General features: G+C 58.2%; 7 protein-coding genes across 7 annotated transcripts; 3 read left to right on the forward strand and 4 right to left on the reverse strand.

The window, feature by feature from the left end:
• Window positions 1-383: 383 nt before the first annotated feature.
• cys12 (Cysteine synthase 2) lies at window positions 384-1,828 on the forward strand (the record flags this gene model as incomplete). Its single annotated transcript, XM_066779672.1, has 3 exons — window positions 384-1,557; window positions 1,608-1,677; window positions 1,729-1,828. 3 exons carry the CDS (start codon window positions 384-386, stop codon window positions 1,826-1,828), a joined length of 1,344 nt encoding a protein of 447 aa, XP_066630476.1.
• Window positions 1,829-4,764: 2,936 nt separating this feature from the next.
• SLS55_008261 (uncharacterized protein) lies at window positions 4,765-6,086 on the reverse strand (the record flags this gene model as incomplete). The annotated part of the gene is made up of 3 exons (XM_066779673.1): window positions 4,765-5,088; window positions 5,146-6,003; window positions 6,057-6,086. 3 exons carry the CDS (start codon window positions 6,084-6,086, stop codon window positions 4,765-4,767), a joined length of 1,212 nt encoding a protein of 403 aa, XP_066630477.1.
• A 593-nt stretch (window positions 6,087-6,679) lies between these two features.
• Window positions 6,680-7,659, forward strand: USB1 (poly(U)-specific 3'-to-5' RNA exonuclease; the record flags this gene model as incomplete). The annotated part of the gene is made up of 2 exons (XM_066779674.1): window positions 6,680-6,716; window positions 6,887-7,659. 2 exons carry the CDS (start codon window positions 6,680-6,682, stop codon window positions 7,657-7,659), a joined length of 810 nt encoding a protein of 269 aa, XP_066630478.1.
• Window positions 7,660-8,766: 1,107 nt separating this feature from the next.
• On the reverse strand, window positions 8,767-9,859 carry SLS55_008263 (uncharacterized protein; the record flags this gene model as incomplete). Its single annotated transcript, XM_066779675.1, has 2 exons — window positions 8,767-9,454; window positions 9,510-9,859. The coding sequence occupies 2 exons, from the start codon at window positions 9,857-9,859 to the stop codon at window positions 8,767-8,769; spliced, it is 1,038 nt and encodes a 345-aa protein (XP_066630479.1).
• A 920-nt stretch (window positions 9,860-10,779) lies between these two features.
• On the forward strand, window positions 10,780-11,918 carry SLS55_008264 (uncharacterized protein; the record flags this gene model as incomplete). Its single annotated transcript, XM_066779676.1, has 4 exons — window positions 10,780-10,842; window positions 10,897-11,039; window positions 11,099-11,315; window positions 11,403-11,918. 4 exons carry the CDS (start codon window positions 10,780-10,782, stop codon window positions 11,916-11,918), a joined length of 939 nt encoding a protein of 312 aa, XP_066630480.1.
• A 660-nt stretch (window positions 11,919-12,578) lies between these two features.
• Window positions 12,579-13,106, reverse strand: SLS55_008265 (uncharacterized protein; the record flags this gene model as incomplete). Its single annotated transcript, XM_066779677.1, has 2 exons — window positions 12,579-12,980; window positions 13,035-13,106. The coding sequence occupies 2 exons, from the start codon at window positions 13,104-13,106 to the stop codon at window positions 12,579-12,581; spliced, it is 474 nt and encodes a 157-aa protein (XP_066630481.1).
• A 775-nt stretch (window positions 13,107-13,881) lies between these two features.
• On the reverse strand, window positions 13,882-14,682 carry SLS55_008266 (uncharacterized protein; the record flags this gene model as incomplete). Its single annotated transcript, XM_066779678.1, has 1 exon — window positions 13,882-14,682. The coding sequence occupies one exon, from the start codon at window positions 14,680-14,682 to the stop codon at window positions 13,882-13,884; it is 801 nt and encodes a 266-aa protein (XP_066630482.1).
• Between the last annotated feature and the right edge of the window lie 308 nt (window positions 14,683-14,990).

Below are 14,990 nucleotides of genomic sequence, written 5' to 3' on the forward strand. Positions count from 1 at the left end.
CGGCCTGGCCGGCGTCATCTCTGGTGTACGTCAGGGCGCGGCGCTGGGAGCGGGCGAGCGAAACAGAGGGCGCGCGCAGGCATTGGCTCGCGCGGTGCGAGAACAGTTGACGAAACAGCTGGGCGACGACGGGCGAGTCCATGGCTGGCGGGGCAGGGGACGGCGTCGACAGAGACAGGCGGGCGCGCTCTCGAGCTCCGCGTCAAAGGCGGGCGCCACGCGTGGCTGAAGCGGTCCAAGCTTCTCCTCACCAGCCACACCGCTGCACGTCACTCCGAAACCGCCGCCTGCTCTGACTCTTTTCTCCACGCTCTTTCCCACGTCAATTCGCCCGGGTAATGCGCATGTCGTGAGCGGCCTCCCCTGGCCGATTCCGAACGAGCATGGACATCCTGAACAATCACGCGCGCTGGTGGAACGGCGGCACCTTTGCCCGCTGGTGGATTGGCGGCGCCTTTGTCGCCGGCGTGCTCCTGACCCTGGGCTACAAAGACATCTATCCAGACCTCGAGCGCCGCTACAGAGCCGCCAGGGAGGCGAGGAAGCCCCGGCTGAGGCGGCTGGATCCCAAGGCTTCGCTGTGGTCTCTCCGGACCGCCCACCAGGTCGAGCTCAAAGACAACACCATCACCCTTGACTCATCCGCTCCCGTCGAAGAGATCGCAGAGGGTATTGAAGGCGCCATCGGCAACACTCCGCTCATCAGAATCAAATCCCTGTCCGAGGCAACTGGCTGCGAGATCCTGGCCAAAGCCGAGTTTCTCAATGGCGCCGGCAACAGCCCCAAGGACCGCGTCGCGCTTAGCATCATCAACATGGCCGAAGACGACGGTCTCCTGACTCCGAACTCGGGCGACATGGTCTACGAAGGTACCGTCGGCAGCACTGGCATCTCGCTTGCCGCCATCTGCCGCGCAAGGGGTTATCTCGCTCACATCTGCATGCCGAACGACGTGGCTTTGGAGAAGTCGGACCTCCTCCTGAGGCTGGGCGCCGAAGTGGAGCGTGTCCGCCCTGCTCCCATTGTCGACCAGAACCAGTTCGTCAACAAAGCTCGGTCGCGGGCTTACGAGCACACCAGGGACCCGAACAAGCCCGGTAGAGGCATCTTCGCCGATCAATTCGAAACAGATGCCAACTGGCGTGCGCACTACGAAGGTACTGGCCCGGAAATCTACGAACAAACTGGACGGAAACTCGACGCATTCGTCGCCGGTGCTGGCACTGGTGGAACCATCTCCGGCGTGGCGCTATTCCTGAAGCCTCGCCTCCCCAAGCTCAAGGTCGTGCTCGCAGACCCGCAGGGGAGTGGCCTGTTCAACCGCGTCAAGTACGGTGTTATGTTTGACCCCAAGGAAAGGGAAGGTACCAGGAGAAGGCACCAGGTCGACACCATCGTCGAGGGTATTGGCATTAACCGCGTGACGCACAACTTCGAAGCCGGCCGGCAATTGGTAGACGATGCGATCCGCGTCACCGACGAGCAGGCCATGGCCATGGCAAGATGGCTGGTTGAGAAGGATGGAATCTTCATCGGAAGTAGCAGCGCCGTGAACTGTAAGTTTTCTCTTGGACTGCATTTCTGCACAAAACTAACGGGCTGTCAGGCGTGGCTGTGACGAAGCTAGCCTTACAAATGGGCCCCGGTCACAGGCTGTGTACTCTTCTCTGCGACAGGTATGGTCCGAGCCGATCCTTCGAGAAAATGTTGCGCTAACAACTCGGCAGCGGTACGAGACATCTGAGTAAGTTCTGGGCCAAGGCGGGCGCAGTCGGCAATGAGGAAGGAATGAACATCCAGGCCGTGTTGAACGCAGGCCCCAAATAAACGATATACCATATAGAAAACAATAGATGCTACTGTCGCTACATACAGGAAAGGTGGGGGTGCGGCTCAATATATCCCGATTATGAACCGGGTTTCCGAGACCTTCCAGACACTGACGCACCGCCAAGTGAGGAAGTGACGCGAGGTCCTGGCTGCTGCCGCTTTGGTTTGGAGCCTGGCAACCGTTGCCAGGGTCCTTATGTGGGTCCGCTGGTCGGGTGCTGGGCATCTGGTCCCTTCCATATAAAAACCCTTCCCTCCCTCTCTCTTCTTCCTTTCTCTCTTCTTCTTCATGCAATCTTCAAGCTCATCCTCTTCACTCAATCTCCAATCCCACCCGTTCCGCGAGTGATCTAGGCCAATAACCGCAGGCAAAGAGAGCTGCAGGCGGGGCCCTCCAAGTGAGTCTCCCGCTTTAAAGCCCTGGTGCTACTTTTTTCGCAGGAGGTTGGGAGGAGCTTGCGACCGACATCCTCCAACCTACGAGAGCCGACTTCAAGCCTTCTATCGCCTATCTCACATTGCAACGTCGCTTTCTCTCGACACCTCACTCGAGTAACGCCACGCAAGATCTGATTCAAACAAAACCTGAAATGACCTCACCTTAAGTCACAACCAGTAATTGTGGTCCACGTCTGCTCTGGAAGTGACATGATCTGATTTGCCTCCAGCGTCAACGCACTCACCTTCAAAAATTCACTGAAACCTCCGCAACACACTACGCTCGCTCCATACCTTGAGAATCTGCAACAACATCCGCGTCAATGACAGCGATTCCACTCTGGCTTCTCATAACACAGCCCAAGGCGGTGACACCACCACCATCTCACTTCCGCGGTCTATGGGATTCTGGTATGCTCAGGGCAGAATGAGGTCTGGTGGACAAAGTCGCTTTTTCACAGTGGTTCAAGGAGCTCAACTTCATCAGTTGTTGGGAATGGCGGTGGGCAAAATCAAACAGAAAGGGTCATGGGCATACAGCTACTATCAAAATTCATCTGAAATCTGATCTTCAAGCTTCTCACTTGTGTACTCTCCCCCATTGCCCGACTTAGCCATCCCCGCCTTGAGCGCATCACCGCCATGGAGTCCTCGTCCGGCGATTACGCCGTACCCAACCGTATGTTCGCCAATGTACGCTTTTCTGTGTATAGGACAATTTTTGCAGCATGCGTTATATGTCACCTTTCGAGACTGAAAATCTCGTAGCCCGAGCTGATGAGCACCAAGCGCCTCACTTGCGACGTGCACCAGATGAAAGTTTGCTTGTGACCCCAACTACCACAGCCTCTCAGTCATATATCTTTAGCTCTGCTCCACATTCTCTGCAGAGTTCCGCAGACTTTGGCAGAGCACACCACAACAACAGAGTTTCACACCAAATCTTTTGACTGGAGCAAGTCCCTCCATGATAAAATACTTTTGTCCATGCCATAAGCATACTAAAGCGCGGAGAATCTCTGGTACAGCCACTTCATGCATGATTGCTATTGATCATTAAATATCAATGCTGCTGGTTATTGTTATACGCCAGCAACATTCAGATATTGTTCGTCTAGATGAACCAAGTGTAGTTCAGATAGCCCATTGTCATCCAGAGAGGCGCACGCAGTGAGCGGTTTAATTCGGGGGTAACTCTAGGAAGCGTGTTGCTTCCCCGCTGCTTTGGAGTAAGCCCGCCCACAGGGGAGCTGCACAATATTTGACCTCCGGGCGTCTTGTCTGCCAACTCTACCTCCAGCTGACGTACCTTATGCGAATGCAATCACTCCCGGCAGCTCTTTAAATACCAGCAGCTTCCTGTTCGCAACTTTAAGGCCCTTGTCAAGCGATCGAGTGAACTTCTTGTCTTTTCCAGTGTCGCGAACGTCAAAGGTGACGACCGCACTTTTTGTTTGTGGGAAGGATCTTGTTGGATTCTGTTCACTCTTCCAGAATTTTCGTTTCATCAGCATCTGAGCCTTGTACGTAAGACCACATAGGTGATGTTGATGTAGACATTCGTCATCATCAAACAGAGAGGTTGAGGAGATGCAACAACGAAGAACGTTGAATACCACTTCGTGTCGACCAACCCACCAGTGCAAAAGTGGAACAGATACTTTCGGTGGGATGACACAAGTCTCGGCACTGAACTCAGCAGTAACCTTCATCTCCGTATAGGAAGACTGATGAGGTACGTAGAGCCCAATTTGTCGGGACCAACTTCCGCCGAAACCGCCAACACATACATGTGTACATACATACATGCCGGGAATTTACAGCCAGCGCATGCAGCTGATCAATTGAGACGGCATTGGCTGGCCACGTCACAGCTATGAACCGGGTTCGTGCTGGCACATGCTTCGATCGTCTGGCTGACCGCCCTCCAAAAGTGCAGATGACCCGATTGAGGCACTTGCGTCGTTAGTCAGCTGGATCCTGGCGGGTTGTGTGGATCGGGGTTGGATGATCTTCGCAGCGGGCCGCGAGAAGCGTCTGTGCTTGGCTGGACAGCATCATCAAGCAACTGGGTAGTTTCTCGAATACTCCAGGTAAGGATGGCCATGGATGACATTGCATCTCGGTGACTTGCCTCGGCATTTTGACAGTCATGGTCCTCAGCACAATGGGCGTTTGAAGAAGTAGCCATGAGTTTGAACTGCGGAAAGTTTCTGGCCAGTGGTTTCTTCGCTCGTCCAAGTTTGTATTTGAGTCGTACTGTGTACTGGCATCACAGCTTGACACAACTGCAATGTGGCTTGCAATTGCAGTGATGCATGTATTTCAATTTATATTCCGCGGTGACCTTTCTAGTCTGATTAACCGCTGTCTAATATACTGTTGTCGTAAATAGTCGTAACGGATTGATACAAATTCCCATGGGCTTCATGACAGTTCCCATTCTAATATCCTACAAAAGAAACAAGCACAATCGCAACTGGAAAACGTTAGGCTTAGGCGGCCCTCTCCTTGTGCTTCCTGCGGATGCTTCCGATCCTCTTCTTCAAGCCCTCGGTCATCTTGTGACCTGTGGAGCGGCTGCGAGACACGCCGCTGTCGGGAGTCAACCAGTCGTTGAAGCGCTGCTCACCCACGTAACCGTCGCCATCGGGATCGGGGTAGGGTCCGTTGTACTGAGGACCGACGTCGGACCTGTTGCGAGGGCGAGATTGCATTTCGATCCCGTCGCTTCTTCCGCTGATCTTGTGCTTCTTCATGGCCTCTTCGATCGAGTAACTAGGCTCGCCTTTGCCCTTGATATCGTCAGGGTGGTAGTCCTGTTAAGTGTTAGTGAATGTGGCTGAGATGCGACTAAGTTTGGGCAATCAACTTACAATGCCGGGCCAGCGCCTGTAGTTACCACCGTTGTGAAGCATCATGTCATCTCCCTCTTCGTAGTCGTACCTCCGACCGAAACGATCCGTCATGCCCGGTGGGACAACGGCGACGCCGTCGAGAGGATGGTGCCTCTCGACGGCATTCTTGACGTTCTCTTGAGGCGTCGCCTTGATTGCCTCAAGGTTGGAATCCTGCAGAGCAGCAAGCGGGCTGGTTTCCCAGGAAGTGTTGCGTGCCAACAGTGCAGCGTCGTACGGGCCCTCGTGGTGGTACTTGCCGTTGATCGTGTCCAGACGGTCAATGGTGTCGGGTCCAGGGATGTGACGCTTGTTGAGGTGGGGCGACCGGCGGGCGAGCTTCTCCTCGCGCTTCAATTGGTCTAGGGGGTTGACGGACTGGTCACCAGGGTAACGTTCCCGCAGCGAGCTGCTGCGACGGGGCCTACCTTGAATCTCGGCCTTTCTAGGCGAAGAGCTCGGGTGGCTTCCGTGGCTGCTGCGGCGGGACCGTGGTGACGTGTTGTACGACGCAAACGCATTCTCACGGTGGGGGAAACTGGAGCGGCCGGGGCTGGCCGACGACGGAGGCGTGGGGTAGCCAGAGCTGCTGATGCGGTGACTGGAAACGCGGCTTCCGTCCTTGGAGCCGACAGAAGACTTCCGGAAGGGGTTGGTAGAGGCGCCAGTCGACTGCCGGCTCTGGACGCGAGCTTCCTTGGGGGGCGAGTAGGGCGGAGGCGGCGGCATGCTCACGTTAGAGGGCTGGGGACCAAAGGTGGAGCGGAAATGGGATCCTGGACCGGTCTCATCACTGGGATCAGGCGCGATCAGAGGGTCGATAAGGTACTGGTGAGCCTGGGCGAGCGTGAGCAGTGTTATCGCACGGGATCTGAGCAGCGGAAGCTTACGGCTTTGGCGTCCGCCTTGTTGGGTTCCATTTTGGTAAGATTTGTGAACTGGATCAGTTCGCGGATAAGGAATTGTTGGTGAGTAAGTCCAGCGATGAGAGAGACGGAGGTGTGGAGAGGTGAGCGAGAGGACGGCTGACTGCGGGCTCGCGGAGCATTTGACTGCTGATTTGTTCGACGGCCGAAACGGAAAGCGCAGCCCAAGAACGGTACGCGTAAACGGGGCGCAGGCCCTGCGTCATTGGCCGGGATGCCGGGATGGGCGTGACATCACTGCCGATCACCCGTCAGTTCTGGCAGCAACTGTCCCTGGCCAGCCCAGCGCACAAGCCGACACAAGACCCTCTGCCTCTCCAACGTCCATCTCTGCGCGGTCCAGACTCGACGCCATGCCGCTTGTCGCATACTCCGACTCCGACTCGGAGGCTGAGCAGCCCGCGCTGCCGCCCGCCAAACGACTCAGGCGCGCTGATGCCCTGCCCGCCGACTCCGACTCCCGCAGCCCTCCGCCATCCCTGCCGCCGCTGCCCCAGGCCTTCCTCGACCTCTATGCAACCGGCGCCCGACAGAGCACCCACGACGATCCCACCCTGCATGGCGGTCGCAAGCGCGCCATCCCGCACATGGACGGCCATTGGCCTTCGCACGTCTATCTAGAGTGTGAGTTTACGCCCGTTGCACTCTGCAAACCTCCGCCCGTTGCGAACGTCGCCATGACATCAGGCCATCCTCCTCGGCCTATTTTTATACCCGCCGGCCAATCTCGTGTCAATCTCTTTGAATAGCCTCTACACGGCGGGTGAATCCAGGCTAACTGACGACGCCTCGAGGGCATCCAAATGCCGTAGAATCCCGCACCCTCCAGTCGCTTCTCTCCGCCGTGGAACGAGCCGTCGCGCTCTACTTCCACACTTCCCCGAGTAGTGACGCGGCGGGTGCTCCGCCGCAGCAGACCGTGCACAGCTCGCTCCTCACGCCGCTGTCCACGCCCGCGCCGCTGCACGTGTCGTTGTCGCGGACTCTGCCGCTACCGACCGACACGCGCTCTCCGTTTCTGGAAGCTCTGGCCGCGAACCTCAGGCGCAGCGGCGCGCGTCCGTTCGAGGCGCAATTCGACGGCCTGAGGTGGGTGCCCAACTTCGACCGCTCACGCTGGTTCCTTGTGCTGGGGGTGCGCCGCCCGCCGAACGATGAACCGAACCGCCTGCTGCTGGCGGCGAATCAAGCTGCGAAGAAATTTGGGTACCCCGAGCTTTATGCTGGCACGGACCGGAAGCAGCAGCATGCCGAAGGCGTGGACATGACGGGTGGCTGGGGAACTACTACCGCGACCGAGAACCCAGAAGGCACGAAAGGCTTTGTTGACGGAAAGAATGATCGGTCCAATGCCTTTCATGTCAGCCTCGCTTGGAGCCTTGAGCCGCCTCCCGATGAGCTCCGCGAATTCTCTGGAGTGGAGGAAGTAGCCGACCTGATGAAGCAGGATGTTGCACAGATGAGCGTCAGGTTCGATGTGCTCAAGGTGAAGGTTGGCAATGCCATCCACGCCCTTGACATTGCCCCGAAGCGGAAGGAGGAGAAGGGCATCTTGGGCTTGGTCTAAACTGTAGCCGCGGGAGCCTTCGCCAACGTTTGCGGGTTAAGGTTTCAAGTACATACTTTTCCCGAGCTTGCGGGCGCCGCTATCATCACAGGAGTTGATAGCAAGGACAGAATAAAAAGGATCTCATCTAAATTCTTGGTGTCAATCTCGCCAAAAGTGGTGATTCGCCGGCTTACCCGCCGATCTGCAGATGGCCCCTCCTCCCTCGATGCGTTCCCACCTCCGCCAACCGAGCAAAGCCCACTTTTCCTGGCCCCGCCCCATAGCTACGTCACTCCCCTTTCCGGGGGTGGTGCGGGATTGGCGACAATGATGAAAACGGGGCCGTCCAGAACAGGATATGCTTAAAGATTACCTTGTTCGCGTTGCATTTGCTCTTCGGGTTTTAGATTACCGTTCACTAGTTTGCGGAGCGGTTCCCACAGCTGCCATGGTGTATGCGGACTAGGGCTGCGCGGATCACTCAAATACAGGTTTCACTGCGTGCTTACTACGTAGGATGTTGCGGTAGGTTAGTGACAAGTCCGGGAGAATGCTGTTTGAAAGAACCCTTTTCACCCGTGGACCAACTGTCGTGATTCTTCAGAAAGCCTGCTGGTGGACACCTTCGATTGGAAAACGAAGCTATTGGAATCCTACATGCTGACGAAGCCGGGGAACACTTTGGCCAGGACCTCTGGAGACGAATTGCCTTGGATCGGAGAGCATCGCCGATGAGAAACGGCGAGCGCTGAATGTCGCCGAGCATGCTCTCTGGATGGTGTTCAGATGTGTTGCAGACGGGCTCTTCGACAGTTCCCTCATCCTCTCTAGCCGGTGTACTACCATCTCCGAGTAGACTGTAACAAAAACCTTGTATGGTAACTATGTAACCTAACCTCGTTCGATTTGTGCCCTAGGCACCGCACGAAAGTCTAGAAAGCGAACATCCAGCTGTTGACGCGTAGTTGAATTGGCATTGAGGAGATGATTATTATTAGGTCAAACATTATATCCTAAGGACGTTCATCGCAAATTCGTACAGTCATCAAAGCCCGATCAAAGCGCTAAGTCCCCAAAAAAAACCAGCCATCTAGAGGAATTCGTCCACGCTCGATTCAATGACCTTCAGTTGCCATGCAACGCCTCCTCGTCGCTGCTCCTCCTAGCCGTCCTTCCGTCATTTTCTCCTTCCGACTCCTGGCCACCACCCGGCTTCTTGACATCTGAATGCTTCACCGGATCGAAGACGTAGATGGGAAACTCCAAAAAGACAGTGCGCTTCAGCACCGTCGGCACCCTCTCATACAAAGCCGGCGGAAAGGGAAACAAAATGCTCGTGCGGTTCAGGTACCTCGCATACTCATCCCACCGATCGCCCTTCTCGTAGCGCTTCTTCGCGCCCGGCCTCTCCTGCAGCGTCAAGCCCGACACGAACATCAGCAGCGTCGTCAGGAAAAAAGCGCCCACGATGGACGCGTACAGGGCGCTGCGGGCGCCACCGTGCACGTAGCCGTTCGCGGCGGGGGCGACGGCGATGGTGAAGATGGAGAATTGGGTGAGGATCTCGCCGAAGTAGTTGGGGTGGCGCGTGTAGCGGAAGAAGCCGACGTCGCAGATGGGCGAGCCCGGCTCGCGGCCGTGGCGGGCCTTGAAGCGGTATTTCTGCACGTCCGAGACGGATTCCATTACGAAGCCGACGGCGAAGAGGATGACGCCGGCGATGTCGCAGCCGGTGCCGAAGGCTGGCTGGGGGTAGCGCGTCACGGCGGGCGAGTTGAGGATGGTGACGGGGAGGGAGACGGTCCAGACCCAGCTGCGAGGGATGTTAGTGGCTAGGGGTGGTTGAGAAGTTGGGGGTGTTGGCGTACAGCATCTGGAAGACCCAAAAGCCCAGGAAGGGGAAGAACTTGTCCCGCTTGTCGTCGAAGCGGTCGTCCTTGCCGGTCTTCAGGATGCGGAAGAGCAGGAAGCCAGACAGGCGGGCGCCCCACAGCATGATGAAGACGGAGCAGACGATCTGGCGGGCATGGCCACGGTCGGCGCCGAAGGCGAGGGTGAGGATGGCGAGGAGCACGAAGTTGGTGCCGCCGGCGAAGTCGGTGAGCTTGTCGAACTTGAGAGAGTAGGCTATGGAGAAGAAAAAGAGCTGGTAGGCGACGGTGATGAGCAGGGTGATGGCGAGGTAGTAGTCGTCGAGCACGTGCACGGCGCCGGCCATGATGAATTAAAGCGAGCTCCGTATACGTAGAGACAAGACGTGCGTTGCAGTTTCAGGACTCGCGGTACCGGGTAATAAGTATCCAGGGACAAGCGGCCGGGACGATGCATTATTCGACGGCCGGCGGACAATAAACACGCCGACATGACGCTACCACCTGTCAAAGAGAGCAAAGGAGGCGCCAAGGCGATGGTATTAGCAGGAGCATTTGCGCTGGGCATCGCCGCGGATCGGGTCCGTGCGGATCGCCGCCATGGGGTCGACCGCTCCTCTCCATCCTCTTCTCCGACCACCCCAAGTGCTGACTGAGTGCCGCAGTCTGCGATCGAGCAGCCGCTGGCCGGCCGCCGCCACATCGTCGCAAGGTGCACGACGCGTGCGCCCAGACGCAGGCGGCGGCGTTGCTGAGACGCCTTCTGCTCTCGCATCCGACTCCTTGACGCGCAGCGTCGCAGAGCTCATGCCCACGCAGCTTGGCCCGACTCTTATGAGACTGGGCTATCCCCACACCCAACGCCCACTGGCTGCGGCCCCCGCCAAGCTCCAGCGGGTGACGCCCGGGCCGCTGCTTAGCACTGCTGCGTCCCGGTGGCCGGGCCACTCACAGGGTCGATGCATCCTGAGACCGACATGCTGCTTCGGTGGGGCCAATGTGTCCAGGCCATGGAGCGTCCTACATGATGCTGCTCTCCCTCTTGTTCCGTTTGCACCGCCTGGACTGGATCTCCCTACTCTCGCCGCTCCTTCCCAGCGCCCGCCCAGCCCTTCGTTTCCGTTGATTGCCCTGATGCATCCGTGATCCTTTGCCCTCTGCCCATCCTCTCCATTCTTTCTGCCAGCTGGTCTGCGCCATCATCCTTTTGTGGTCTTTGCTTCTCCTGCTCAAGGGCCGGCCCCATTCCACCTTCGACTAATACACCATGAGGCGTTTGAGCGAAGTCGTGACGGCCCTCGCCGCCGCCGCCGCTGTCGCCGTGACTTCTGTACGCCATTCCGCTTCCCGACACAACCGCCATCTTACTGACTGCAGCCAACAGGTCTCAGCACAGGACGCCGATGCTGTTGTAGACCTCCGTCGTCCTTTCGACCAGCTCGAAGCCGGCCAGCCACGAAAGAAGGCGAGGCATGTCGTCGAGGTTCTCAGGAGACACGATGCACCTGCCGATGCGAACACAACCATGTAAGCCCCCACGCAAGCCAATACTCACCCAGGGATAAAGTACTGATCCCGTCCAACAGAGCCGCCGTCGCTGAGGCCTCCACCACCGCCGCTGCCGCTACTCCCGAGGCCGCCCAGGACACGGCCGAGCCGACCTTCACCCTGTACCTCAACCAGACGGAAACGGAGACCATGATGGTCACCATGATGGGCGCCACCGAAACCCAGACCGAGGTCCAGCTCGTGACCGTCACCGAGACCATGATGGCGCAGCTCAACGCCACCCAGCCCTCGACCGTACGGCAACCACTACTCCCCTCCGACGCTCTACGTCGACGACATCAACAACAACAGGAAGCTGAATGTGCATGCCCCCACCAACAGGTCACCGTCGCCGCCACCTTCGAGAAGACCGTCACCGTCGCCGCAACCTTTGACCACACCGTCACCGTCTCCGCCCCCGCCGACTGCGCCCAGCAAACGCCGCCCCCGCCCGCCGTGACCGTCACCACCACCACCACCGCCGTTACCACCGCCGCCGCCGCCGAAACCACCGCAGCAGCCGCCGCAACGACCACACCCCTCTCCTTCGCCCTCGGCTCCGCCAACGGGCCCCCACCCCCCTCCGGCCCCCCTTCAAGCACGGCCGCGGCAACTACGACCGCCGCCGCCGCTGCAGAAGCCGAGACCACCAGCAGCAGCGCGGCAGCCCTGGCAGATACCGCGCCCACACCCGCTCCTCCGCCTCCTCCTCCGGCAGCGGCGCAGAGCGCGGTGGACGGGAACGACCCGTTTGACATCTCGACCGTGTCGTTGCAGGCGGCCGTGACGGTGGGGTTGGGCAGGAGGTCGGACGGCGGGGATGCGGGGAGGGCCGGGGGGAGGAGGTGGGTCGGTTGATTTCGGTTTTCGTGTTTTTTCTTTTGTATGGCCGGGGGCTGGTTGTATTCGGTTGAGGTTGGGGTGGATTCGGCGAGCGAACGGGTGTGCCTGTCTCTCTTCGCTTCCTTCCCTTTGCTTTTTTCGTACTGGGGATGTCCGTTGGGTGAACGTACGTGTTGATGGGGCATTGGCATTGCGGATGGAGAACGGGGGGCGACAAGTTCGAATGTGAATCGGAGCGTTGCGCGCGAGCGCGTATGGCGCGTGTACAACATCGAATCTCCCGCATGCGGGGGGAAATGGCAGTTCTGGATTCATTAGCGATTCTTTTTTTGGTGTATAAAATCGGAAATCTGAGCGACGCTATCCAACGCTTCCTTTTCGCAGTCGTCGAGTACGAGGCTTGCAAAGCTACAGGTCGATACTCAAAGACTCTCAGACCACTTTTCTTTGGCCTTTGCTCGGCGCCAAAGCATGTGAGCAAAAAGCTTATCTCGGCAATTGCTCTAGCATCCAGGCATGATGGGGTGGTGATGGTGCCGAGCTATAACGCTAAAGTGATGCCCGAGCGCATGAAAGTCACATGCTGCTGCGTAGCATCGTTTTTGGTCGAACTACACGGCACAGCCTCCGCTCCTTTACCCAAAAGCAGAACCCCGCTGGCCATTTTTCTTGAGGTTAAGCACCGAGGCGCGGTACGGCTGTCTCGCGGGGTGCGTTGCCGACTGCTGGTCTGTCGATACGGGGCGTACTCCGCCTGCTGCTCTTTCGTGGCGAGCAGATATCCCATCGCTCGAAATCGAGCTGAAACGGATACGAGGCCATGTCGATATGATCCGGTTCGCCGGTGGTAACCACGTGGTAGCCTCGCTTCTTGTTGTCATCATTGAGCCTAGGCTTCATAGCCGGCCGGGCTATGTCGATGTCCGGATTGGCGTTGGCGACGCCGGGCGCGCCCATGGATGTGTACGCGTCAACGGCGGCGAAGCTGACCGTCCCGTCATCGCGTTCCACGAGCGTCGGGGCGTCCTGTGGGTCGATGTTGCGAGTGAGGTTGCCCTTCGTGTCGAAGTTGGCCGGCTAGAACCGGTGGAGGTTGCGCTTGCCGATCGCGTTGGTGTCGTCGACGAGTACCAAAAGTTGGTATGCGAAGAAGGAGGACAACAGGACGTACGCCGGCGGCAGACAGTCAATGGATACGCGCATTGGGACGTCGTATACCGGATATGAGTCGACTTCCGCTATCTCCACCGCGTGTTTGGACACGTTGGACACTTGCGAATCTCTGTTGAGAGGCGCGGCGTGGGGGACTTTGAGAAGTCTTCACTTCTTTGCCAATATAGTGCACCATATCGCAGCTCCAAGGTATCTCGCATCCAGCAAAGGGGGAAGATTACAAGACTATTTAAGCCGCAGCGTCAAGCGCCCTTTCCAAGTCCTGGCGTGATGGCGCATGCGTTCAGGTCAACGCCAGACAGCAACAACGTCAACACCACGTTCTTGCATCGTCGATTACCGGTTCCGGAGCCGAACGCCCTCATACATACCAATCTCTATCTCTAACTCATTCCTTCCTCGGGCTCCTGCGTAAAGCAAGAGCTACCAACGAAAAAGAGTTACCGCAATCAGCTGCTGTGCCGAAAGGGGCAGGGATTGGACCTGCTGGCTAACAGAGGGGCTCGATCCGCGGTGGCAGGGATCGGACCTGCGCGGAGATCTTACTGTTAGATGAATTAAGAAAAGAAAAACCTATCTACTCCCCTCCAACGCTTGAGGGGGGCCGGGCTAAGCCGGCAGAGAAAGGAAAAGAGAAAGGAAAAGAGAAAGGAAAAGGCAAATGAAAAGGCAAAGGAAAAGAAAAAAAACAATCCAGAGAAGGCCAACCAGGGTTCAAACAGAAGGCGTGCTACGAAGAGGTAACCACTAAGGGCCGTCATCACTCCGCCTGCATCGCCGATCTATCCTCCACCTGATCATCTTCTTACTCCATCTCGACATCACCATCTTCATCCCTCGCCTTGACCGACCTGAGCCGGCTCTTGTCAAACGCCTCGACCTCATCCATGACATCGCCGCGCCACTTCTCGTACCGCACGTTGCCGATGAACCTGATCCGTGGAGTAGGGTCGAACCGGAGAGCCCTTTTGGGGCCCATGTTGACTTGAAGGCGGTCGGACCACTTCTTGACGGTTTCCTCCATGGACGAGTCCGCGATGCTGTCGGCCCACTCGGGGGGGTTGAAGTGCGAGCTGCGGGTCGGGCGCAGGATCGACTTGGGGAGCGGGCTGAACTCGAGCAACTCGGCCGAACACGAGAAGGCGACACGGTTCTTCGGGGCAGGCGTGACGGGGTATGGCGTCGAGGGGCGGCGGCCAGGCGTCTTCAGGATTCCGCTTCCGGTCATGAACGGCGTTGGAGGAGCGGTGTCGCACGTGGGCTTGGCAGGCGGCGACGCGGGCGGCGAAGGGGATGCACGAGGAGGCGACGGCGGCTCGGTGCGGGTGCGGTACCGGGTGACGTGGAGGGGGACCAGTTCCAGCGGCGGCGCAGCAGGCGGAAACAGGTGGGAGTTGACCTCGTCCATCAGGCACCGGGTGAAGCGCGCACCAGCGTTAGCCAAGAGAGGGAAGAAGAACCTTACCAGAGCCATGACATAAGCCATGGCGACAAGGAAGATGCCCTGGGCGGGCCAGAAGCGCGAGGGAGGGCGGCGGGTGAGGAGAGGAAGGTAGGTCGTCGAGGCGACCGCGAGGAGGAGCGCGAGGAAGCTGGTCGAGAACATGGCGAAGGCCGGGACGAGGCAGCTGGGAGAAGAGTGTGGTTGCGTGCGTGAAGAGCGTAAGCGGTCGAGAGTGGGAGCGTGAGCTGAGACTTCGAGTGCTGGAGCAAGTACGAGCGCAAAGGTGACCATGTGGTACGAAGAGAAAAAGAGTCGGAGGAGGTGGAGGGGTGGACGTGTTTATATAGGCGGCAACCGGGCTCCCGCCGTTGCTACGGTGATGCAGTTCATGAGGCAACGGACTGGAGGAGGAAGGCGCGATGGGATGGGTGCTTGTGGAAGGCGCGGTGGGCGCTGCATGAGGGCAAGCA

The sequence above is a fragment of the Diplodia seriata genome (genome assembly GCF_021436955.1).
Source record: "Diplodia seriata strain FDS-637 chromosome Unknown scaffold_8, whole genome shotgun sequence".
NCBI classification, from domain to species: Eukaryota; Fungi; Ascomycota; class Dothideomycetes; order Botryosphaeriales; family Botryosphaeriaceae; genus Diplodia; species Diplodia seriata.